The following is a 27344-nucleotide window of genomic DNA, read 5'->3' as shown; positions in this document are numbered from 1 at the left end:
GATTTGAAACAAATATCGACACATTGACATTGCCTCAGGTTTGTCCATCCCTAACAAAATCGTAGTACGAAATATCGAAAACGAAACACATCACGCGGGCGAAATTTCGTGAAGTTCAGCATTTACAAATTGTAAGCAGTGGTTTTATCGAACCCATTGACCAATTAGTGGGCTTCTAAAATTAGTGATAGACTTTATTAAATGAAACGAGAAAATAGAGGCGAATACACCCGTACAGCAAATTGACCATCGATTTTTTCACGGCATTGCCGGTGACGAGAATGCGACGCCGTTCATACACACACACGCACGGACACGAATGTGTGTATATGGCGCGGCGCTTGTGTGTGAAAGTGTATTCGTATAAATAATATGACATAATCGACGTGTGCGGCTTAATTGACATAGTTTTTGTGCGAAGAATACCTAAAAGTGCGAAGAGAGCGCCAAAAAAGGCGTTTTTTGTTTGTGGTTAAGGTGGCAAAAAGGACTTGCACCGCTATTTTCCCCTGCGCTTTGCTCCAAATATTCGTTCCTCCCCACACACTCTCTCGCACACACACAAGCGTGTATATTTGGGCGTTGCAGGATGAAGAACTCTCTTTCTCTCTCCCACTTTCCTTCGCTCTCTTCTCGTATTCTCTTGAACACTTTTGCGCAATTTGAGTGATTTGCAAGGCAAACTAATGTTTTTCGATTGTTTACCAAATTTAGTTAACCCCGTTTGGAAGCCAGTTTGTCTGGAAGTTACTTCAGTTTAGTTGTTTTCAACATCTCCACTTGACGTTGCCTAACACTGCCCGCCCTCTCTCTCGGCTTCTTTGCCACTGTCCGTGCGCAGTTCTCTTTTGCGCTTCATTCGTGCTCTGCCCGTCGGACGTGTCCGTACGATTTTGGATTAAGTTCTCGTAGGCAATTCAACTTGAAATATTTATTTGCTGCGGTGCAACTAAAATTTAATTCAAAGAATTAAAAGTGCTAAGTGCTGTTAGCAGCGGCCATTTTGCAAAAAAATATTAACAGTTATTTGGTGTAGTGCAAGAAGCCGAAAAGAAAACAAAATTATTTATATTAAACATATTGCATTCAAGGCAATAAAAAGTTAAATCTATTAAAATATTTTCTACCCTCTCCCTCCCCTTTTACCGATAGTCTCCCTCTGTGGCGTATGTGTGTTTGTACGAATTAGCGGCTGAAAACCAAAAACCGAGGTGCGAGAGCGAGAATACATTTATAAAAAACGCGTGCGTTTCTCCTCTAACACATACAGTGAGTGTGACCGTTGTATTTGTGACCTGTGCCTGTGTTAGCGGCCACTGGAGGATCAACGAATTTAAAAGAATACTAAAAGTACCGGTGAGTATTCTTGCATCTACCGGATAATGTGTTATAATCCCGTTAAATAGTGAATGTCCCCTCGTGCCCTGCATTCGTTTTAACCGTTATGACTATGAGCGGCAATTCGGCCGGTGACGCCATCTTTTGTGCTTCTCTAATAAGTGTTGTTTTTGTTTTTTGGGTTTGGTCAAGCTCACGCAACACGGCGTGTGAGAGTGTGTCTATTTTGTTGTTATGCTTTATAGACAGTGGCGGAACTACAGATTATTATTCAGGGGTCATGTATGCACATTTTAGATAAAGAACATATGATATTTAAATTAATCCGAAAATATGAGCAAATGTTTAAGGTGTAACACCACATTGACCCCCATTCAGACGCCACTGTTTGAGCTTCATGTTCTAGCCACTTTTCTTCTCTCTTTCTCTTTTTTCGGGTGGGTGTGATTGTGTGTGCGTGTGCTTTTCCTTTCCTTATGATTCATGCTTCTTTCTACCTCCGACTTTCTATGCGCTTGTCAGATTATAAAAAAAATACATTTTCCTCTGATTTTATTCATCTTTTATTTGGCAATTTGTTGCGAATGCCACTTGCAAATCTCTAGCCGTGTGTCTAATGCACTTGGGCAATAAATCCGCCTGCTGGCGCGCATCTGTGGGCAAGTTTCGTGACCCACTTTTCCTCCTTGGTCTCTCGCCTTTCAGCAAAGTAAATAGTGAAAAGCAGCAACAAGTGATAAACAGATTTGTAAATATTGTAAACTTGTTTATGCCAATTGTCAGTGCTACCCAATGCCTGCAAGAGACTTTATAGTTGCCGATGTGAGTTCTTGCCACTCAGTCAGTTCGATTTTAAAATTTGTTGTTTCAATTCAGGCCCCATCTTAAATTTTCCGTAATTTATTGTAATCTTGAACAAATAGGGATTGATAACCTTTTTCTTTCATTATTATTTAATCCAAATCAATACGTTATGCTGAAATGAAACATTACGCTTATAGAATTTAATACAATTTAAATTAGCAATGTTTCCTATCCAACTTTGTTTCATACATAGACTTCTTATGTATTTTGAATGGTGCAAGTCATAGGTGTTGAATTGAATGTGTGCTCTCCCGCAATCTTATCAGAACCTTCTCGCTGGTTACGTTTTCTTGTTAGATTGCTGTTTCGATATAAGTACCTACATATACACATTACAACAAGCCAACAACATTACCAATTTAAGTTATAAGGACTTTCTCCTTTGCTAACTATCTACCTACCTATTTACAACTTTCTTCGATTTCTATTACCTTACTTCCTGTTCTATATACTCATCCTATCAAAATCGAGCATTCCATTTGCCTTAGCTACATATTGTGCGATACATGACGTCATTTCGCACACATTGCTTATAAAAAAGGTAAAAAAAAAAAAAATAAAAATTTGCTCTTTTTGTTTGCTGGCTTTTGTTGCTAATTCGAATTTACTCATACAAATGCATGGACTGTGGGCTTTATAATTCATTGCTTATGCTACCTCCCCCTTTATCACCCCTTATCAAGCTTTTCACTTGTTCCTCTTGCTCTGTTGTCCGTTTTCAATTCGCAAATTAGACGTGACTCGTTGGTTGAGGGTTTCAATTGAGGTTTTTTGCACACCGCAAGTTGCATTTAGAGAATTTTCGAAAATCGTTGTGGCGTTATTTGTATTGAATTCCATTGGCACTACGAATACTGAAAAGGTGGAAGCAGACTCAGTGTAAAAAGACAACAAAATTAATACAAAAACAGTTGCTTCCGCTAAAAAAAGTGACACATAAAAGTATCTACACAGGAAAAAAATAAATATGATATAACCTAAACAACATAAAGTACGAAATCTTAGCGGGTTGGAAAATTCTAAATGTTTTCTTAGTCAACCGGATCAGCCAAAATAAAATCGAATTGGCTTGCTCTTTTTTTCTTTGTGTGCATTTCATTCTCACGGGAGGAAGTGCATAGTTAAAACTGTAAACAATTGTTGAGGAAACTCGCCAACAAAAAATGTTATGGAATGGAAATGAGACGGAAATTCGAAATTGTGAGCCCCCGAAACAATAACAAATAAAACAAAAACAAAAAAAACGATAAGAAATGCACTTCAAGTAGACGAGAAGACCAACTTTCTAACCTTTATTGAGGCGTGTCCGTCAATGCAAATGCATTTGATGGGGCCAACCAGTCCTAATGACTTTTGATTTGGGAACTGAAAATTGTTTACTCAAGCGTGTGCTTATCGAAATTCCCACTGACGTCACATCACTTGTGATTAATTGATTTGAAAATGGTTAGGATTAAGCTGAATAATTTTGATTAATGTGGCTGCAGTGGAGTTCCTCTGCGAGTCTGGCAACTCTGGCTAAGACGAAAAACAAATTTGTCCAAGAGCGAATGCTCAAAATGTATGGCTCCCTAAAAACTGAAAAATAAATTCTACTCTGTTTCTGCCCCAAAGCCAATTGACGTGAAGATGCAACAGAGTGAGACGGGAGAAGGAAGGGGAGATAGGCAGCCTGAAAACCCTCACATATAAATAAATAAAAGAGGCGTACGTGCCAAGCTTCAAAACAGAGACACATAAGCAAGATTAAAAAAAAGAGAGATGTTGCTGCTGGCTAAACAACTGCAGCTCATCAATAAAACAGCAAGAACAACAATAAACCAGGCAATGAAACCCAGCTAAAGAGATAGACAGAGACAGCGGCATGCACAGCGACAAGCAATAACAAATGTACAGTTGCAGAAGCAGCACGGCCGCATCGGGCACCTCTTTGAGGTTAGTCTTTAGTATTAAATATATTTCAGTTTTGGAATAGATTTCATTGATATTAAGTAAAGTTAAAATAGTTAAACCAAACATAAAAGTTATCCAGCATTTTTCAAAGCTTTTTGAACTCTTTGAAAAATATTTAAATCCACATCATTTGTAAAAGATAAAGATCTGCCTTGAAGTGCAGTCAACTGTGTTTGTCACTGTTTGCTTTTGTTATTTCAGCTTTAAAAGCTGGCGACCCGCAGAAGGAAAGCAAAACAATGTGGATAATTATATAGAAAAGTTGGGGAGCGAAGCGGAGAAAAATGTAGACAATTTCTGTTAAGATGGGAAGATGATGATGATGGAGCTGTGTGTCTGCATTTCTTGCCTTCTTCAACATTTCTTCTGCGCTGCGCTTGAACTTCAATTGAATCGTATCTTCTCTCCTCTCTTTCATTGCATATATACCCCTCTCTGTCGACCGAAAGTGATTGAAAGCCTGTTATTATGGTGGTCTGATCCGACTGAACTAAATTTAAATCGGAATTTAGGCTAATTTCGTTCTCTCCGGTTGTGTGGGCGTGGGAAATGGGAACCAGTTCTTATGTTGTGTTTTTTTTCCTGTATCTTAAAATTACCACAATTTGTTGTAATTAATGTAAATACTATGGAATTAAGTGTAATTTACATTTGTGTCTGTACAAACGTGACAAGTGGCTGGACATAATACAATAAATAGCACTGCAATTGCTCATTGCTGCTCTTCCGTCAACTTTTAATTCTAAATAGCCAGTCAGATGATTTTCCTCTTTTTAAATGCCCTGGCTAACCCACTTTAGTACCGGGCTCAAATGTCGATACAAAAATCTGGTTTTTCGAGCACAATCTCTGCACTGAAGCATTGCCAAACACGAGGGCAACACAATAAAGCTCTATAAAAAGACCATCATCATTATCATCGGCATATAACAATGAGCTGAGCTGGAGCAACAATAAGCGCAAACGTGTTGCCGCATAAATGAATTCATAATGCAAAAAAAAAAAGGAAATATTACAAAAAAAAGGGGGAGGTTGAAAAAAAGCGATTGTGTAGCGCACGAAAGAGGCGGCTTACATAATCGTTAATATCCTCCGAGTTTGTAAATCAACACCAGAAGCGCCTAAACTGCATTAGCAATGCTTTTTCATTCGTGTCTGGGCTTTCACGCATAAACATTTAAAGAGCATTTATTGGCCAATTGAAATGTGCAAGATCACCTGAGCGCATCGAGGAAAGGTGTTATTAAATCAAATTGAATTGTTATTCGGCCATACCCATATGCTTATCAGCTCGTAATGCAGTCAGTAATTTGTATGTAAATTTTTCTCGCTTTTCCATGTAGTGATTTTCCTCTGGCGAAGAATTCCAGTTATGCTTTCTGCCTACCTATAATTCAATTATTTTATTTTGTTTGCTGGGAGAGTCGTCTCATATGATTGTATTGTTTACTATCTGCGTGTGTGTATGTGTGTCTGGGCAAAGCGCAATATAAAATAACGAGTAGTACGAAAATATTTTAACGTGCGCAAACTAAAAATATTCACATGACATCATCGAAAAGAGGCGCTGACCGCCGAACAGCAGACACAGCATCTCAATAAACTCTCTGTTTGCTATGAAAGACGAGAAAATCGGCCGAGAAAAGGGAAAATGCTCTCTGCTCGGGGAATTCGTTATATAGAATATGTACTTTGTCATGGAAAGCCAATTAAGTAGTTACTTTTTTATGAAGCCCAAATACCAGGAAGTTGACAGTATAGAATTTTGCACAAGTTGTTATAAAATATTGCTTTTGATTCTGTTAACTTAACGTTTTCTTATTGGGATGGAGTGTTTAAGCTAACAAAACAAAAGTTACATTAATATCGTACTCTGTTGAACTTTGAATACTTTTACTAATTTCAAATCGTTTTTCATGCTTCCTTGCAGGGACATCAATATAAAAGTATTATAACCACGCAACAAATTCAATTTTAAGGTGAGTTTTAGTCTTGTGCACGCCCATGAGTCAAGTGCTAAGCAAGCAAATAATAACAGAACGGAGCAAACAAACTCGAGACCTCCCTCTCTTGACTTATTTTATATTTTATCTGCCGGTACATATTTGCTTTTGGTTTTTGCAATCATTGTGATTGAGGCTCTCGTTCGTTTTTATTGACTCTTGCTGTTTGCTGAGGGAGGTTTGAGTTAATTTCAGAGAGCAGAGGAAACCACACCTCACTCAACTTTGAACTTTTCGCTTACGCCACACTTGAGCGATATTTAATTATATTCCGGGTTTTTATTCTAATTTTCGTTATTTGTTTTTTTTTTTCTGTTTTGTATTGTTTGCCAAACTAATTGAGAACTAATCGAGGCCGTGACCGTCAAAGAGAAATAAACGATTTGTACGGCACTCAAGCGGAGATGTTTCCCTCTTTTAGCATAGATTTAGTATTCATAATTTAATAATCAACAACTAAAGGTGATGTCATGGGGGCGAGGTTTCTCAACTTTTTGTGCGATAAGCTGTTTGAAAAAGTTATAACTGATTATATGACACAGTGATATAGATACGCATTTAGGTAGATTTTTTTTTCTAAAAAAAAACTTTTTTTAACGGGCAGCAAGTAGAAACAGAGCAATCATTTCACATAAAAAGCAGAAAAATTGCATTTTATGCAGTAACAGTCTAATTTTTTCTGTCAGATTTCAGAGAAAAACACGCTGAATTGGCATCAGTGCTTCCAGATCTCTTTACATGCCACGCATAACTTCACCTCTAATTCAATTAAGGATGACCTTTGTTTTACTGGACTTTTTGGTACTGGTACATCATACATTCTTTATGCTCTCTTTCTGCTTCGCTTGAAATTGAATTAAAAGCCACTTAAGCGTTGAGTCTGCTTGGCGCTTTTTATACCGACTGTTTCATTTACGACCATTTGAGTATGTGCGTAATGTTATATGTGTATATATTGCTATATATATATCATATCTATGTACGATGTATAAATTCTGATTTACCCTTCGGGCATGGTACACTGGCTTTCAGCAAATAAAGGGAGCAATAAACAGAAAGACAGCAACGAAGATTGGATTGTTTTGCCTTCATCTAGCACTTTCATAAATGGGTCATTGAACCAAACCGAAGACCAACTTCGGTTTTCATTTCTTTTTTCATTTTGGCATTTGGTGTAAAAAGTTTCCTATTAGTTTCGTTTTACGATCACCGCAAAAAGCCAATAAGATAAATATACCGCTAAAGAAGTGGGAGATAATGAAGCTCAGCTTGGTTTTAATTAAAAATTCAATGGGGATTCCCAATTGTAGATGAGTGTTGAATGCGGTTGTAAATCATTTCTATCTTTGAAAATTTCTAAGATAGTTTCTCAAGTTTTAAAGCAGTAATAAATCTTATGTTCCCGTTTTAATATTGTTTATATGGCTGAAAACTTAAAATCGCCTTAATCATAATCATAATAATCATCACTTAAGGGTCCTGTCGATAGTATTCAACCCTTCAATAATTGCCAAACGAACCGGATGTTGTAGTCTGTACGTGGCAGTGCAATTAAAACTCCATTTAATGTTGCAAATATGGGTTCGTATCAAGATTAAGTTACTGTCGCTAAGGACATGTGTGTATCGTTGGGCTTTCCATCGATTATCCGGGCCACTCAAACTAACCGTAAACACGCAGCGGGCTGCGATCGCGTGTCGGGGTCACCAGAGTTCAGCCACCAATCATCCACCTCAATGCCGGGGACAAGTGAAATGAGGCGCGATTCCTTGTGGAAATACCTGTCCCGCGACACGCCCAAGTTTTTATTGGGCTTTCCTTATTGTCCTTACAGTGTTGATTCCTTTTTTTTTGTTCGGCTTTTCCTTTTTGTGGCCGGCATTTTCATTACCGTCGTGTTGCCATGCAATTTGGATGGTTGGCGGCGCCACAAAATGCCGGAATGGTGGCGCCACCAATACGATTTGCCGGCCGGGAATGCTTCCACGCGGCTCGTAAAAATATCCTTGGAGTGGGCGCACTGTGGGTGGGAGGTGGTGGTGCTTGTGCCTCGGCTGTTTATGTTTGCGTTTCGTTTTGAGTTAATGACAGGAAGTGACGTCATATTCCAAGGGGGATGAAGTTTTATTTGAGCTGTGATGGGGTAAGAGGGTGAAGGTTTTGGGTGCGTCAATGTCCTGGATGATGTCATACTTTACAAACAAGATTGTTTTAAGGACTTAACTTGTTTGATGAGGAAGTACAATAACAGGCAACTTAAAATAATGCTATACTTATATTTGACAAAAGTAAATCTAAATTAATATTTTCGGTGCCAAGAGCTTTGTCATTCATATTTTAACATTCACTAAGCAATATTAATTAATTATCCACCATGCACGTCAAACAACCACAACAACTGTGCAGATTTCAAGTTTATTTGGCAATTTTACAAACTAAATTTATGTGAATCAAAAAGACGAAAATTGGGCAAGCTTTTTTCTGGCCTTTGGCCAAGTGAGTCAAAGACACGAAAGCACCGAAAGAAATACATTTGCTTGGACTCTACATAAAGGGGTTTTTTCGTACATCAAGGGCAGATAAAAAGCAGAAGCCCGAAAGCAAAGCAAACAATTCATTTTCCTTTCGTTCAACTTGACCACTTGTTGTTGTCATTTAACTTTTGTTTTCCTTCCACCAGAAGCAGCAATTGTCTTATTTATGCACTTTTCTCAAGTCTTTTTTTTGTTCATACACAATGGGCGTTGGCGCCAGTTTCGATGAGATTTATGTGCGGATTTTGTAATTCAAGACACGCGACTCGCACGCGACTTTCGGTAGACGTTCAGTAGTGGATCTCTGGACTCTGAGAACTAAAGTAAAGTAAAAAATAAACTAAATTGCCGAGAGAACAGCGGAGAAAAGAAGAACGTACGGGTACGGAACAGACAAACCGGCAGCTTTGTTAGCAAAACAAACAAAATTAGCGAGGGGCATGTGAAGAGAAAATCCCCCCGGCTAGAAGATCTGCTACCACCTTATTAAGAAATTCCACGCACGGACGGCAGAATGCCTAAATGTGAGAAGAGATAAAGCGGCAGAACCACGATTAAGACATTTCGGTGATGACAGGTCGCAGATATGCCCATGAATGGAAGAAAGCGTGTCATTTAGCTTATCTATATTTAAAAGGTTATAATTACATTTAAAAGTTGAAGCTTCGGTGGCACGAGAAAAATAAAAATATTTTCTTGCTTAGGGAAAAAAAAGTCAACATGTTTCCGCCCGGGATCGAACCGGGGGCCTTCTGCGTGTTAGGCAGATGTGATAACCGCTACACCACGGAAACAGTAGTAGTTGTACAAACAGTAGCAAAAGCGAGAATACTACATTTCATTCATAGGTCCAATGTGGAACGAACGGAAACTAACGAATCATTTTCTTTCATTTTATTCGATTATAGTTAGCAAACTCGTTTAATAACATGCTTTCACAGCTCACACTATAGTTGACGGCCTATGAATTTATACTTTAATTTGTTCATGTTTCTTACGAACGGAGTTTTAAAAACTAAATGTTTCCTTTTTAAATCTTAAATGTGAATTTCATAGAAATATTCTTCTACTCCATACCTTTGTTATTTGTGATTTTATTAAAAAAAAGGGTGAACATTTATTTTTAATAAACAAAAAGCATAAAAAAAAGTATCACATGTTTCCGCCCGGGATCGAACCGGGGGCCTTCTGCGTGTTAGGCAGATGTGATAACCGCTACACCACGGAAACAGCTGCAAGTCGGGCAACCGAAGACCGAACACTTTTAGTGTGGCAAACAAAAAATATATCAAAATATTAATACAACATAAACAAATCAAAGAATTTAAAATATATGAAAGTGCACTGTATAATATGCCAATCATTTATATCGCACATGTGTGCGTTCCGTTTATTTTGCTTTACACATTGAAAATTTAAAAAATTTAAATTAATTACAGTACTGCAGTGTTTCTTTTTGCAACCATTTACTAGTTCCACAAAAGTAAAATCTTTTTGCAAAATTTCTAGTTTCACAAAAGTAAAAATATAAACTTCTATCGCAGCCGGTAGGATTCGAACCTACGCTCCCAGAGGGAATCTGATTTCGAGTCAGACGCCTTAACCACTCGGCCACGACTGCTTGTGAAGCGAGCGCGTCCAAAGTGAAATATACCAACTGGTATCGGAGCAGGTCACAGCCCTCTTACTCATTCGTAGTGCGTTAGTTTGAAATTCTGGGGATGGTCTGGTGCGAAACCTTCTACTGTGGGACTTGCTAACTGTGCGAGTTCTTATTTACAATGTTTCGCAGATGAACACGTATATATTTTCACGGTGTGCGCGTCGTCCTAGTGATCCACATCGTCAATTTTATACAACAATATCATAGATTTACATTATTTAGGAATTTTTAAAAACACTCCAGAGGTCAGAACAATATAAAATATGACAGTCGCGCCTGTTATTATATATTTGTAAAATGAGCAGTAAACGTCCAGAGATTTAGAATCTAGGTTTGCTTTAAACCATTTCGCTGATTTGAGTGTACAGTTTTTAGTTTTCTTCTAAAAGCGAAGTGACTGACTACAAATTATAGTTATTTACACTTGTCACTCTTTACTACTCTCCGTTTCAGTAACTTTTCTTATATTTATTGTTATCGCCGCCATATGGGAGTGGTCTAGTTTTTTTTTTTTTGTAGCTTAAAAAATCTTTCCACATGATCATCATCATTATTGAATCTGGCCATATGCTCCACTGACTGACTGAGTGACTTGTTGCATTATTAAAACTGAATGAACTCATTTGCGAGCGACCTTATTGCCCGCCTGCTTGCCGTTCTTACATCTCGCACTTGAGGCGATGGGACAGCTGTCTGGTCTGCGCTCGATTGAGTGGAAGATTACGTAAGATCTCTTCCGTTGCGCGATAATTGAATACTTGGGAAATTTAATTAACGCCAGCATATGTGTGAAAACCATATGAATATTGAGGGTGTTTGGCTCTCTGGGTCAATTGGATTGAGCTGTGCAAATTGAAGTGCAAAATGTGTTTCGGTTTAAACTTTAGGGCAAGACCGTGACATATTATTTATATTCATAGTTTAAACAATTCAGGTAAAAGATAATTTACTTAGTATTTAGTTATTTGGTTGGAGTTTATCTTGTTTAACTTTTATTTATGTTATCTTGGTCAGAATGTGGTGTTTAGACCTGTGTTATCGGCCTTGCCTTCCTAACATTCTCGACAAAAAACGTGTATTTACATATATGTATGTTTTTTGTTTGCCGGTTTCGGAGCCGGCACACTTTAACCAATGAAAGACATGGGTGTGTCCCGCAGCAAACAAGTGTGATGTAATTGCATAATGTCAACAACAATTGTCTGACGCTGACGCGCCGGTGGCGACGAGGATGGCGTCGCTGTGGCATTAGCTGCTCCTAAATTTAATTAATGTCTTCCGCATAAAAAGGTCGCGGAGAGAGAAAAAAATATCAAGAGTGATTTGGAGAAGTCGTCTGACATTGCTAAGGTTCAATAAACCAAGTGTTATGCAGGTTTAGATACAATTTCAAATTGTCTATTGACACTTTTGACTATATTCGGTAACCAGTTGCGAATTTTTTGGGCTATTCAACATTTTTTCTGTTGCCTTAAACTGCAGTGCAACGTCAATCGTTTTACAATGTTTAATACTGGATTAAGAAGGGTATTTTAATATTGAGATCTTTAGAAGTCTAATGCAACGCGCGAGAAATCAAATTGCCGTAGGAACTCTTCTTCTCCTGACTTTAATCAACCTTTTGCCACCTACGCAACAAGCAACTCCAATCGGAGGAGTCTGAATCAGCCCACGCGGGAAAACTCAACTCTTTGGCTCGTTAAGTTTATTCAACGCCGACGCACACAAAACTGCCTGACTCGTCTGCATCTCGTTTTTTTTTCAATTTCTTTTTTATTTTTATTTTTTGTGTGGACACTTAAAAAGCGTTTATTCAGCATTATTTGGTTTTATTTCAGGCAAAACCAAAAACTTCTACCGCCACCCACGCACATTGCGATGGGGTTCTGTTTGGCAGCAAAGTTCAATTACCCTAACATCACGATATTGTTGTTAGGAGCGAACTAAAATATGCGGCACGCGTTGCCTGCCTCCCTGCCAATATGTCATAATTAGCAAAACGGCAAAGTCAGCAGCGAATAAAGCCTTTGGCAATGCGCTTTTGCAATGCATTTGCATTGTGACTGCCTCCTTTTGTGAGCAGGTTTTTTTTCCCTAAGCTAATAAGCTGACTACAAAGAAGTGCCGCCCAGGAATGGGGTTATACCTTGAATAGAAAAAAAAAGTAAAGAATAGTATTATTTCTTTATTATTTTATTTATGCTGAACAGCAGTGCTTAAAATAAAAATGTTACAACCAAGATGTTTTGATTTAAAGCAAATATAATAGAATTTTGGCTGTGTGTAGTTTTTCTTTTCCAGAATTTTTCGTTTTTTCATTCCATTGCCTCTGGCAATTTCCTCTCCAAATTGGCACATTTTATGCCTTTAATTACGCGTAGAACTAAAAAATTGCTAGTGGGTGTAATTGTAAAAAATCGGGTCAGCAATAATGTACATTAATTATGGTTTATTGTTGCTGCAAGTGTGTCATCGTGTAGGAATCGAATGAAGTCGGTTCGTTTTTAGTTGGTTCGGGTTGCATTTTTTGGCTGAGGCAAGAAATTGTTGTTCGATTTGTTATCTTAGTGTTGACATTATTTATTTATCTCTAGCATTTATTCGCATGGGGAATGTTACAACAATTTGAAGGTTACAATTCGTGGTATTTGTACGCACCACGCCTAAAGATTTAAAGAGCAACACACAAGTTGGTTTGTTTATTTTGGTTTCTCGCTCTTTCGTTTCGTGATCGAGATAGTAGTTCCTTCTTTTCGTTTGGATTTTCGTGGCATTACTTTTGGGTTTCCCGAAAAGCCAAATGGATCTAAAAATAGTTTTCACCGATTCCGTTTTTGCTGCCGCTGCTTCAGCACGTGGATATGGGAAAAAATACGGATGTACATATGCGTTTTCCCCAGAGTTTTCCCCCTAAAATCTAGAACTTATTTTGGCCAAAATTAGAAATTAACTAAAGTGGAAATATGCGGCAGTCCATTCTGTCGCCCCGCCACTTTCTCTGCTTTCCCCAAAAATACTTTTTGACATTCACAGGGAAACCTGTCAGTTTTCCGCTCTCTGAGAGTCATTCTATATCTCTCTCTTTTGGGTGGTTGCATTGCACTCTCTTCGTTTTCCACTCTCTCTTTTTTGCCACCCCCTTTTTGGTGCTACTGCCCTGCAGTTTTTAAGGTCAGTCGAAAATTTTCCAGCTGAGCGTCAAGTTGAAGAAGAACTTATACTAAATTTGGGAAAAAATTGTTTAATTGCAGCATTTTAACTGAAATCATGACTGAAGTTGAGCAACCGCCACAGAATGGCATAGATCCCACTGCCGGCGAAGATGATGACAATAGCAAAGCACGTCCCGCGGATATTGAACAGGTAAGTGCAGGCCGTCGAAGTCCCAACTGGATAACAACCCCTCCATCAAACACTCACCACCACCACTTTACTTTCTCCTCCTCCAGGATATGCGCGAAATGGAGCGTCGCAAGCGAGTCGAGGCTATAATGGGCTCGAAACTGTTCCGCGAGGAGCTGGAGCGTATCGTGGACTCGGCGCGCGATGGAGGTGCTGGCGCTAGTGGCATCCTGCAGCAGCTGTCGGACATTGTGGGCGTTCCAGTGTCCAGGGTGGGCAGCGTCTTCAAGAGCAGCAACTGCATGGTGCCCATCAACGATATACGCGGCGTCGAGTCCATGGGCTATGCCAAGGGCGAGAAGATACTCCGGTGCAAGCTGGCCGCCACATTCCGTCTGCTCGATCTGTACGGCTGGACCCAGGGTCTGGGGGCACAGATCACGGCCCGACTCAAGGTCGATCAGGAGTACTTCCTGGTTAACCCATATGGCCTGCTTTACCACGAGATCACTGCCTCAGCGCTGAACAAGGTGGACATGCAAGGACAGATTGTGGAGCAGGGCACCACCAACTTTGGCGGCAACAAAAGTCGTAAGTGGCTGACAATTGAATCTATGCTTGAATATATCAGATATATATTTAATCTGTTTTTAACTCCCTTGCAGACTTTGTCCTCCATTCGGTGGTACATGCTGCCCGTCCAGACATTCGATGCGCCATCTATATCGGCTGCAGTCCAGTCGTGGCTATTTCCTCCCTGAAGACGGGTCTGTTGCCCTTGACCAAGGATGCCTGTGTGCTGGGCGAGATCACCACTCACGCTTATACTGGTCTGTTCGACGAGGAGGAGCGCAATCGATTGGTCCGCAGTCTTGGTCCCAACTCCAAGGTGATTCTGTTAACTAATCACGGTGCTTTGTGCTGCGGAGAGACCATCGAGGAAGCCTTCTTCGCCGCCTGTCACATTGTGCAGGCGTGTGAGACGCAACTGAAGCTGTTGCCCGTCGGCTTGGATAACTTGGTGCTGATTCCAGAGGAGTCGCGCAAGGCCATTTACGAGCAGTCGCGCCGACCACCGGAGGATCTGGAGAAGAAGTTTGCCGCCGTCGCCACTGGCGAAGATGCTGAAAAGGATGCAGCCGAAGCAGTACCCAAGGTGGGCAGTCCGCCCAAGTGGCGTGTGGGTGGTGCTGAATTTGAGGCCTTGATGCGCATGCTGGACAATGCTGGCTATCGCACTGGCTATATCTACCGCCATCCACTGATCAAATCGGATCCTCCCAAGCCTAAGAACGACGTCGAGCTACCGCCAGCTGTTTCATCACTGGGCTATCTTCTTGAGGAGGAGGAACTCTTCCGTCAAGGGTAAGCAAATGCACTTAAATTGTACCTAAACGATTCCCTAATAAAATCTCTTTACCATTAGGATCTGGAAGAAGGGAGATATTCGCAAGGGCGGCGACCGCAGTCGGTGGCTCAACTCGCCAAACGTTTACCAAAAGGTCGAGGTTCTGGAGACAGGCACTCCGGATCCCAAGAAGATTACAAAGGTAGAAATCATTACTTTCGAAGATATGAAGCAAACCAAAACCACCAACCTTAAGGAGATTGAGGGAAAATAGTTGAAATTGTTGGACACCGAATCCTTCAACTCTTTACAGACATTCCACTTGCTACCCCCATATATGATTTCCATTTCGTTAGCACTCAGTTTTAGTTTCAACTTTGCCACTAAGCTGCAACTATATTCACGCATAAAATTTTTAGACTTTAAGTAAATGAAAGTAATCAATATACAAATTCTATATATTTATATACTTTGGAAATAGAATTAAAACTCGTGCTAAACCAAAATTATTTTACGTGCTTTGCCAGCAAGCAAACAAATATTGTGTAATGTGCATTAATCAAATAAATAAAATAAACAAGAAATAAAAAATTTGCATAGATGATTTTGTGCCTCATTTAGGGATTTCGCTGCCTCAAAAACAAGACCATAGCGCTAAAACAATGCAAAGAAAGAGAAAGAAATTTGCTATGAATACTAATCACTATGTAACAAATAAAACATTTTTTATTTACCGAATCAATGATTTCATATTTAACCGCATTATTTTTCATTCATCAAAATTTTCTTTGCATGTTTTATGGTATCTTTCTTTTATTCTCTTTGTTATTCAAGGCACAAAATCATTTATGCTTGTTATTTTAGTTAATTTATGTTTATTTGATCATTGAACATTTTGATATCTAGGAATAAATTCTTATATATGTTAAAAATAAACATTTCAACACTTGCACTGGAGTGCCTACGATGTAACATTAATTTTAAGACTGGTGTACAAGAATTCACATAAGATCACACGTGTGTAAAAATCTATCGAACAGTTGAATGGGAATGTGTGTTTATAATTAAGATCTTCCCATATTGATATGAATCTTAGTATTCACTCCACATTAAAATCAAATTTCTTTCTCTTTCTTTTCTATTTGCATTGATCCCCACCCCACCCTCAACACACAACAAATAATTTACAATATAAAACAAAATATGACAGTGGGTGGCTGAGGGTTCCCCCACCCACTCAACGCCAGTGAGGATAGAAGATCCACTCCAGTTTGTGCCTGCAGGAACCAATCCAAGGGAATTTAAGCGTGTCCAGCAACTAGTCAGTATTCAGTATATTCTTAATCCCAATGAACTTTGTTGACAACTGGAAGCTTTTTCAAACAGATTAAGGACAACCGCCGGGCAGATAAGATTTCAGCCGGACCACAGTCGCATATTCTGGAGGGCGTGACATGGGACGAGGCGAGCCGACTCAAGGATGCAACGGTCTCGCAGGCCGGCGACCATGTCGTCATGATGGGTGCCGCCTCCAAGGGAATCATCCAGCGTGGCTTCCAGCACAATGCCACTGTCTACAAGGCTCCGTATGCTAAGAACCCATTCGACAACGTCACAGACGATGAACTCAATGAATACAAACGCACGGTGGAGCGCAAAAAGAAATCGGTTCATGGCGAATGTAAGTTAGCAATCATTCGAAACCAGTAACCAAATAGTTACTTATAATGCATTTAACAACTTTCGCAGATACCGACACAGACTTTTCGGAATCCGAAGCGGTCCTGCAGGCGGGGACAAAGAAATACCCACAAAGCGAACCCGAGACCGGTATGTTGACTATTTACATATAATCCTCATTTACTTGAAACTAATATTATGTGGATATTCTAGAGCACCAGGTCATTGAGATCCAAACACAACAAGCGCCAGTGCCAAGGCAGGCGGAAGTCGTACTGAGCGATGGTAAGTCCACATTTGTACTGAAATATGTGATCTACCTGTTTGTTTTATATATATGATTAAAATGACTTAAATCATGCACACTATAAAACATTTCAAGTACACTTGTCCAAGAGTTATGTCTTTCAAGTCATTATGTGATCGAAATTTTATAGTTCTACTTTTTATGTTCTGTTATTTTGTTTATCTCATTTTTATTTCTTTTGTTTTACTTGGTTTTTGTTAACTATTTGTTTAAGAATTTATTAATTATTTAGGTCCTTAACATGCTGCTATATTTTAAAAGTATTTTGCGTAGTTTTTAAATAATAATAATTCCCTTGTAGTATTATTTCCCTAGTTTATTATTATTATTTTATTTGATTCCTAACATTTATTAACATTTTTATGCCATTTCCCTCTTTTCGTTTTTTTTTTGCTGTATTTTCGCATTATAAATTTACCAAACACACACAAACGCCCAAAACTACACACATTTCAATTGAAACCAACACTTTTAAATTACTTAATAAAGTCAACAAAAAAATTCTTGTAGCAATTGATACTATCACAACTTCCTTTCTATAAAATCCCCAAAATTATTTGCTGTTTTTGTTAGAAATTCAATTTTAAGCTTTTAATTAGTTGTGTTTAATTAGTTAATTACTGTGCAATACAATTCACATTTACACAATACTTCCAAGGAACCAACTGTTGTACAGCGTGCATAAAATGATTTATAATTTCAACGTTCAACAATACGACAGCACATCAATTCCAACTGTTACAACAAAAAGAAACTTATTATAGTAGAAAAGCTGCAGTTTTAGTTGTTCCTTTCTTTTAAAAAATTGTCGTTTAATTTTCCGAATTTGGCCATTTGTATATCAAAATTTGACCTTTCTATTATTTTACATAGGAAAAAAGAACAAAACCAAATAAATTGGCAAATTGAACAGGAAAAATGTGAATTAAGAACACTAGTTAGTATTGATATGAAAGCGAAGTGTGTGTAGGCTAAAAATAAAATAAACCAAAAATTTATAACAAAACGAAAGACCAGCAACCAACAACAAGAAGCAACCGAAGCTCTCAACAGAACACAAAAATTCTACTACTACACTACCACTACTACTACATACTACCTTTTCTACTACTACTTCTGCGGCTGCTGCGCTCTATAACACACAATAAAAAAATAACTTAATAATATGCAGTTTAAAAAGAAAAACCCTTTTGAGTTGGAGGTGAGTGCAGCCCCAAAGGTTTAGTGTGTAGTCAAAAAAAAAAAAAAAAAAAAATCAAGAAAATAGTTTATAGAAAAAATGTTCAGCATAACAAAAACATAAGCCACCTGCACACTAAACCACATTCAACATGACATGTTAACTTTTGCTGAATGCTCTTAGCTGAATCACAATATGCGTTGTTAGCCAAGAAATTAAATTGCAGCTTGCTGTTTTGTTGGGTTTTCTCCGTGTTAACCGCAATTTTCCATATTTTTTTGTTTTAAACTGCAGCTGTTTTCTGTTGATTGCTTCTTTAGTTGCCCAGCAGCCATCTCGTACATTAGTCAACAACTAATCCGTATACCATAAGTTTAAGGCATGCTTGATCGATACTAAACTCTAAAACTCATGCAACACTACGTATTTCTAGTTTAAGGCACCAGATATTACGTCTGTCTCACAATTGTTTAGCAATTTACGTGCGATCGTCTGTCGCTGAATATGATTTTATAATTTTATTTCTCAATACTATTTTAGCCACACTTAGTTTTATAAACGGCGAACGCTCTCACACAGCCACAAATCGCAAGCCGCCAACTGGCCGAGGTAACGAACAAGACCCATTTGAAAGATACACCCTTCAATGTACTCAGGCTAAACGCCCATTGTATATAATCTCGTTGAAACATTATAATACCCCATATAATCCACTAGCCCCTCTCGCAGTTCGTTGTTAATGGTGTATACTCAATATAACCCCTATATAATCCACAAGCCCATGGCAAACTATTGATGCACCACAACTAAACACTAGCTATAGTTTTAGGTTGATATTTATCATTGAAATAATTAATTGCTGTTTTCTAAGTTCATTACATTTGGTTTTGGGAGAAACGATACATCTTCAGCTCTTTTGCACAGGAAACTCGTTGTTTTAATTCAAAAGCCCAACCTCCCAACCTCGAGATATTCTTAATAGGTCATATAGGTCAATCATAAATGGCACATGTTTTTCAGATTTATGGATCTGTAATCCAGTACGTATTGGCATTATGTATGTATTTCGAGAGCCGCACTTACCTAAGATGCTGGCTCCGAACTTTTTGTAGATTGTCACAGATACTTACAATTTTTCGGTTTTTTCACCTCTCACACCTGGATCTTATGTCGCTTTAACTAGATGATAGTAAGAATAATGAGTATGGAGACTACATGGAGAACCAAATATATGAGCGGAACGCACACAATAAAAGCAAGTGCCGACGTGATCTGTTTGCAACCAAGGGCATGGATCTCCATCCATCACCGGAGCGTCTGTATACCTATGTCTATGCTACAGCGGCCTCTGTGGGCCAGTGCGTCCAACCGGAGGTGTGCTCCGCTTTGTTGCGGGCTCTACATAGCGAGCAGTTGGGCTACCTGGCCAATTGCTATCGCGGAGGAGCTGGGAACTCAAATGCTACCACCGCCAGCACATGTACAATAACCAGCGCCACGGGCTCCTCCACCGCATCGCGCAGACCATTGCAAAATGTGAATATTATGTATCCACAGCCGTATCGCACGGGTTCCCATTTTGGATTCAATTCACCACGCCAGCAACCACGCACTGAGCATAAGCATGTGCCCAAAGAGCGAGACCATAATGCCTTAGGCTATCGATCGATGCAACGAGGGATCAGTTACGAGGAGATCTTCGCCACACCTCGCTATGAACAGTTGTGCCAGACGTGTTTCGACAAACTATTGCGCCTTAAGCCCGAGCTGCAAAGGATTGGCAGTGGCACGGCTACTAGTAGTTGTGCGGAGGAGCAGACAAGTACAGGGAGCACTCCCTTGCAACGCCGCCAATTGGCGACTTTACCTGAGTTATGCGATCATCTTGGGGAAATGAAAAAGTTGCCTGAACCTCCGAGCGTCCAACGTAATGCGTACACACAGACACAGAAGTGTTCTCCATCCTCTTCCGCCAATAATTTCCTTAGTCAAATCGAAAAGTTTAACTTCTCGGAAGAATCGACAAACATAAATTATACTCCACGTCCGATTAACAGTGAAAGTAGCCTTTTGGGACTGATTGTGGAACAGGCAACCTCGAGTGCTGGAGCGAGTGCCACAAGTTCTCCTCCTCAAAGAATTTACTGTGCAGAGCAAGTGGACATAACAGAAGTGTGGAGTTTTGGGCGTTGGCTGGAGCCCCAGGACCATATGATAGCGAGTAATGCAGATGACTTTTCCCAACCGCCGCTCGCCGAGCATTGCATTACATTGGAGTTTAATCAACATTATTCGACTGGTGACAATCAGGTCGACCGCCAATTGATGACCCGCGAAGAGCGCCAGCGTCGAAAGTCTGAGTTCCAGGAGCTTTGGCAAGATCATGTCGAGTACTTTGAATCCAAAGAACAGATGCACATTGATGAAAATATCCAGGAAGTCGCGACTCTTAGTGCTTATGATTGCTTCGACCAGGATATAGGCGAGATTGAAGAAAGAGTCAATGATGAAACAATGACTGAGCCAAGTGATGAGTTACCGAAAATGTTGCAGATGGTTGAGGATAGTCTTACATTAGCCGGCGAAAATCTAGAAAAGCTGGTGGAAAGTACCAAAAAACTACAAGCAATTCACACTGAAACATCACCAGCCTCTTCCAATAGTTCACTAGCCGAAGTTGGTAATCTCTTTCGGTCGAGAAGTTTCGAGAGCATTCCTGCTGTCGATGACACTGTGTCTGTACAGGAACCACTTTACAATTTGGCCATAAATTCAAGCATCGAAGAAGTTGATGGAGTGAATGATACTTTGATACAGGAGGAAAAGCGTGACGACGAAAAACCTCTTACTCCCATTTCAACGGAGCCAGAGGAACCGTCGGATAAGGAGAAGGATCTTGTCGACGAGAAAGACATAGATGAAAATGAACATCACGTGGAGGCTGAGTTCCAAAAGGATCTTGGCGAAACAATGCAAGTTACCGTCCTCATGTCAATGGACCACAATACCACTCCCCTGAAAGATACAGATGAAAATGATCGTTCGGTTGAGACTGAGATCCGAGAGTCAGAAGAAGTTAGCTCCTTAGAGACAGATAACAAGTTTTTCACACCGCTGGAACGCGAGGTCCTGCATCGGATCGAGAAAGAAAGACTTGACGAGTCGGAGCCTATATTTGGAAAGATTGACCATAGTATTCGCAACAAGATGACGCCGAAGAAGCTGCAAGACTTGGTCAGCGAAGAGATATTTCGCACACAAACGCATGTATACACGAACCTAAGGACGCCGATATCGAAGAATATACAGCATGACACCACTTTGACTCCCAGTGGTTCATCCCTGTCCGCTCATAATATCAGTGCACCTTGCAGCTCAATGGCGCACACTCATCTAGTTACCCGACCAACACCCCGAATGTCGCGATCCTGGTCCGAGGATCAGCAAAGTGAGGAGGACGATCAAAAGAAAAACGGAGCGGGAGAACAGGGATACATTAATAAAGACACGCCCATAGGTCGAGTCATCTCGTCTACAACATTTGTGTGCAGGAGAAGTCCAACCAGAAAGCGCAACTTTATTCAGGAGAACATTCGCAATGCCAGCAGACCACGCGTTGCAGCCGGCTCGATTAGAAAACACAAAAGCAACATCGTTACTTCTCCTAGATCCAAATCAAGCCCATCCACAGTTTATACTTTTCAGTGTGGCCAGCGGGATAGCGGAGCACGCCTATGGGTTGCCTTGCCAACGTCTCCACGTGGTCAAAACAGTGAAAAATCGTCTACTGCTGCTCGGGCTTTGTACACCGTTCGGGGCAATCCCCCATCGCCATTCGCCAAACGTCGTAGACCCTTGGTTATCCTTCCACCAATGCGTAATAGAAATAAAGCCCATAATCGCGAGAAGAGCTCATCTAATGAATCCCTGCACCGAACTGTTTCCAGTAGCACGTTCAATGTGGACGATGAAGAAGATCCTGCTAATTCGGATAGCATTTCAACGAGTACCTTTCAGTTGGAGGAAGGTCAGGAAGAGTCATCTCCTGCAACTCAGCATAATAGGAATGCGACTAACAGTTCTGTGTACTACAGCGCAAACGATACCACGCGAGAAGAGAGAGAATCTTCGCAGACAAGCAGGGACGAAGCAGAAGAGAATCTTGGAGTCATGGAATTTATGCCCGAACCAATTCAAGGTTTGGAAATACCAGATATCTGTAGCCAACTCGATGAAGACGGTTCATCGTTAGAACTCGCACGCTTAGCAGGGGGATCAGATGTGGGTACAACAGAAGATGACCACGTCGAAGAAGTGGAAAAACAGAGGAAGAGCGCAGACAATGGCGTTAAGGACAGCATTTGTTTCATGCAGGCGGATATTGATAAGTCTGATATTGATAATACCGACGACCAACCGTCGACTTCAAAAGCGGCAATGGAAAACATTCGCATATGTGGTGGTGCGGAATCCGAAGAGAATCATCATTGTGAAGATGAGGATGTGGTGACGCTGGACACGGTTTGCATTGTGCGTGGTCTGGAGATGTTTGTGCGAGAGGTGGAGCCCATAAAGCAAGAAACTTCAGAGGAACTATCAGATCTTGGGGGACTTTTTGAAAATGGGTTAATTGATGAAGGTGGTGAAGAGGCCATGTCCCAGTGAAACCAGAAGTTGATGAAGAATTTATGAAAAAATATTAAGAAACTAACTTTGAACACTTTTTTTTGAACATTTTATATTCGTTTATAATTTTAACATTGCTTGTCATTACCATTTTTGTACTATTTTTCATATTTTTAACTTTGTAACATTGAAAACTTAATTCTTTCTTCTTTTGTATTAAATATGTCTGATTTATTGGTTTTGTATTCATCAAATTTGTGTTAAGTTTAAAATTATGGGTTTAAAAAAAATCGAACATTATGGGTGTATATTAATCATAAGACTTTGAAGATCTTTGTTTAAGATTAAGTATTAGTAGTAAATATTACATCCTAATGTATTAGAATATGTCATCCAGTGTTTCACGTCAATTGTTTTGCGTCCAGTGTGTAAACTATGTTGGTCGTGGCCGTTTTTGGAGGTGCAGGTGCTGGAATCATACTTACATTACTTTCTGTATCCACAACACCCGCCATTTGATATATATCGATTCTAGCACTTATCTCTCAACTGGCTCAAAAGTATGAGTTCCTTTATTCGCCTGGCCAATACATGTATGCCTGCCTGAAAATGGCTCCATTAATGCAGAAGGTTTATGTTATACACAAGGTCGAGCCCGTCAGCAAGCACAACTATCCGCCAGTTCACGATGGCAATATGAGTATTCATCACAACGAAAGTGGAGCCGGATTCATGGCCAATGAGTCCAGCGTTATTAGTAGCACCCCCGTACGCAATGCCTTGGCATCTGTATCATTGCCGGAAGAGAGGAATCATTCTATTTTGGGCTTTTCATCAACTCCGTATCGGACCATCTCGCATTTCGGGTTCAATTGTCCGCTTATTACGTCACCAACCATTCTCCTGCATCCGGAACATCGATCCATTTGGCAACGGGTGGCCGAGCAGCGCGAGAAGGTTGTGTCCTTCATAGATCTCACTACATTGAGCTTGGATAACCGCAAGCTGCTCAATGTGGTGACATCAACGCACCCAACGCAGTGCCAATCGAAATCGCAATCCTTTATCTCTGAGAAGCACATTCAGTTGGAGGTTACGCCTCCGAAGCGAAAGCAGCGGGTCTACAGCGCCACCACCAGCAGTGGTGTAGACGACAGCCTCGATGAGCTGGACTCTCTGATGAGCGGCCTAGCCATTAATATGCCGCGCAGTCGGGAGCAGGACAGCGGTCTGTACCGCAGCTACACCTTTCTACCCAGTAATCATGCTCTGCCCAAGGATACAGATGCCAATGACAGGGGTCAAACGGATCGGGAGCGGCCAGAAGCCGAGCAGGAGGAAAGTTTTCACTGCGCAGGCGACAGTGGTATTGGCGATTCCGCCGGCAGGCGTCCGCGTCTGGCCACCACCAGCAATGATTCGTCCATTCAAGAGGCCGAGGCCTACACACAGGGCAAGCACGTCAAGTTGACTTTGAGCAGCTCACCCACGCCGACGGCCACACAATCACCAGCAACCATCGAAATTCTTATCAATGTATCGCTGCGCAATGCCGAGTGCGTCCAAACGGTCCAGACCCATGAGCAGGAGTTTCGCGCCAAGTTGGAGAGAGTAATCGACGAGGAGATCCACTACATTTCGCAGCAACTTGCATTTAAGCAGCGACAGGCAGAGTTGCTGGAGCAGCAGACTACATCGCGGGCACCACTCGCTACGCCTTCTTCCGCAACTATGCATCCGCCGGCACCGGCTTCTTCATCATCCATGGTTCATCGCAGCAACTCGGCACCAGAGCTGTGCCACACCTATAGCTATGTGGCCGTGGGAATGGCGGATATGTCGACCAAACAGGATCATGCCTCTCCCCAACTGCCAGCGGATGGTGAGCCGTTGAATGATATACTCAGCAGTCTGGAGAAGGAACTGGAGCGTCTGCTGAACAGCGTGGTCACAGCCCACATGCTGCACAACAAGGCCATCATTCACGAGTGCCGGGCGCGGTTCTCGCAGCTGGCCGATGGAATGGTCAGCTCGTAGATACAAATTATGATTTTGATGCAAAATTTACATCTTCGCTTTTGTTGTGATGTTTAAAAATCGACAACAGTGAAATGATTGTAAAAAGCAACTAGATTAAGTTTAATGATGATAATTTGGAAATCTTAAAATCGAACTAATGCATTTTTTACTCCTTTGTTCTCTTAATTTAAATGTTAAGACTGTAACTTAAGCACAATATGAAAATGCAAAGTTGAAACTGAATCTGAGCCAACCATTTAAACATCTGTGAAATTGTTAAGTTTAATTTTTGTCAAATCTTGATTTTCGTTTCATATTTTTATGATTAAAATATAATAAATATAGTTTTCATTAGAAAAGTGAAAGTTTTAGGTTAAGTGTTCATACTCACGAAACATTCATTTCAATCAGTTAACTTTAATCAGCGCCCAGGTAACATAATTTCATTTATTATTTATGTTTGTGTTTTGTTCTGCATGGTTGCTTGCTTTTTAACATATATTGCTTATCCTGCTGCATGTCCCTGTGTTTAAATATCAAATCCTAAACTCCATCTATGTACTTATACGCCCTCACCAATCAAAACATTAAATACACGTACATGTTTTAGTTAGCTTATTCTTCGTGCGTGTCTCATATGGTGAAAGTAATTACGAAATTAATATCGAATATTTTGTGTGCGTCCACTGAGTTACATTTGTAGGAGAACCATGTCAAATGACACTGCTATAAAAATTACTAACGACTTTTTCGACCCTTTTGCAACAGGTGAAAACGTACAAAATGGCGATCATTCGGAGGCACACTTGAGCACCTTCTCGCAGAGCAGTAAAGAGGTAAGTACTTCCGATCTGATCTGCGAACCAAGATCTGTGATCACTTCTCCAACTCGAACTCACAAGCAGTAAGCTGGGTGGTAAACGATTAGACTTGCTAATCGTAAGACAACCAGTTTTACACAATATCATGCATTAAGCTAACCTCATTTGATTTACTAACCGAAGCGCAACCGATATTCTCACTGCAAATTTCTATTACGGTTCCAGGATGTCTCCACGGACGGATCCCCCAAGAAAGACAAGAAGAAGAAGAAGGGTCTGCGCACACCATCGTTTTTGAAAAAGAAGAAGGAGAAGAAGAAGACCGAGGCCTAAGCTGACCATCAGCGGGATCAGTAGGAGTAGCAATCTTGACCACCTCCCACCATCAGCGGGAACCGAGGAAAATAACGACAATGATACCACGAGAAAATGGATACTTTAGCCAGATCAGCAAGAGAAGCATTATATAAAAGAGAGAGAGGCCTAAACAAGCGACGGATGAGCAGCTAAAATCGATCGATATGCATCTGAGGGGCAATCCCCTTCCCCAATTCGCATTCACAGCTTATATCTATTATAATATAATTCTAATTTTTAATTTATACGATATCCACGGCAACACACCCCCTCCCCTCCTCCACACACACACAGAAATGCAATTCACAGAACAATTTGTATGATAAACGAGGAGGTTTGCAAGTGTACACGCAATATCCGACACACCGCTTTGTCCTAAACAAGTAACTTGCATAAATCTTCTAGATGTATTAGCTTATAAAATAACTACGCAACACACCTTACATGATGACATGGTAAAGCAAATGAACAGATGAAAAGGGTACAAAAATTCCCAGGCAACTCTAACGACAAACAAAGATTTGTTTGAAACAAAGGCAAACTTTTGTTTTTTTAGACACATACGTACAAGCGTGGTACATGCATAATACTTAAATGCAATATTTTTTTAGAAATGCAATAAATTCGATGACAACAACTACAATTTGATATTCTAGGCATGTGTGTGTTTTGTGAAAGCGCGTTTTATGTTTTTGTGTTCTTTTGTTTTGTTTTTAAATTCCGGGCAGCCACAATTTGCACACAAACGAATAAATAATTATTGTATACATGCAGCAATTGTATTAGTTTTTTATATAAATAATTATATATTTTTATGTACGTAAAACTGTTTATACATACATATACATATATATATTTATAAAACCAATAAATTATGAAGAAAACGAAAATTCAAAAATACACCACACCCGCATTGAAACATGCGATTACTCGGAGGAAAGCAGAAACAACAAAATCACTGAGAATGGTTGGAATTTTCCAAAAATTATCTCCAAGAATCAAATTTCAGCATTTCTTTTGTAAGTAGATGTGCTTGATTTGTAATCGCTTTCCCATTTATATTCAAATCGATGAATAACGAGTACTGCAATTAACTAATATACGACTGCCATAGCATGTAAAACTTTAAGGCACAACTTAAACGCATTTACATTTCAAATGACAAAACTGACATAAAACAAAAACACCGATAATTAATGCCAGATAAATCGAATGTTTCTGCTTTTCACCACCCAAACCCACCCCACTCACATTAAAAACACTCTCTTTACAACATAATACTTGCATTGCTGAGCCTTAGACAAACAAA

General features: G+C 40.1%; 1 protein-coding gene and 3 non-coding genes across 17 annotated transcripts; 1 reads left to right on the top strand and 3 right to left on the bottom strand.

Annotated features, from left to right (window-relative positions):
* The first annotated feature begins 1 nt into the window (after position 1).
* Positions 2 to 27344, top strand: LOC6735254 (protein hu-li tai shao). 14 transcript variants are annotated; one of them, XM_039292042.1, is made up of 14 exons: positions 2 to 131; positions 1153 to 1356; positions 6086 to 6134; positions 13607 to 13718; positions 13805 to 14288; positions 14363 to 15062; positions 15124 to 15247; positions 16256 to 16366; positions 16432 to 16726; positions 16795 to 16875; positions 16939 to 17010; positions 18753 to 18821; positions 25626 to 25693; positions 25904 to 27344. In XM_039292042.1, the coding sequence occupies exons 4-14, from the start codon at positions 13623 to 13625 to the stop codon at positions 26009 to 26011; spliced, it is 2208 nt and encodes a 735-aa protein (XP_039147976.1). In that variant the 5' UTR covers positions 2 to 131; positions 1153 to 1356; positions 6086 to 6134; positions 13607 to 13622; the 3' UTR covers positions 26012 to 27344. The 14 variants fall into 14 exon arrangements, 12 of the variants coding, with proteins under 12 accessions (XP_039147976.1, XP_016028587.1, XP_016028598.1 ...); XM_016181556.2 differs by having other exon boundaries at positions 25898 to 27344; XR_005543651.2 differs by lacking the exon at positions 18753 to 18821 and adding an exon at positions 18204 to 18233 and having other exon boundaries at positions 25904 to 25980.
* Positions 9414 to 9486, bottom strand: Trnav-aac. The gene has a single exon. It is a non-coding gene; the product is annotated as a tRNA-Val (tRNA).
* Trnav-aac lies at positions 9850 to 9922 on the bottom strand. The gene has a single exon. It is a non-coding gene; the product is annotated as a tRNA-Val (tRNA).
* Trnas-cga lies at positions 10232 to 10313 on the bottom strand. Its single transcript has one exon. It is a non-coding gene; the product is annotated as a tRNA-Ser (tRNA).

Source organism: Drosophila simulans, chromosome 2R, assembly GCF_016746395.2.
Source record: "Drosophila simulans strain w501 chromosome 2R, Prin_Dsim_3.1, whole genome shotgun sequence".
NCBI classification, from domain to species: Eukaryota; Metazoa; Arthropoda; class Insecta; order Diptera; family Drosophilidae; genus Drosophila; species Drosophila simulans.
Note: the sequence above shows the minus strand (reverse complement) of the source record. Positions and strands in the feature narration are given on the sequence as shown.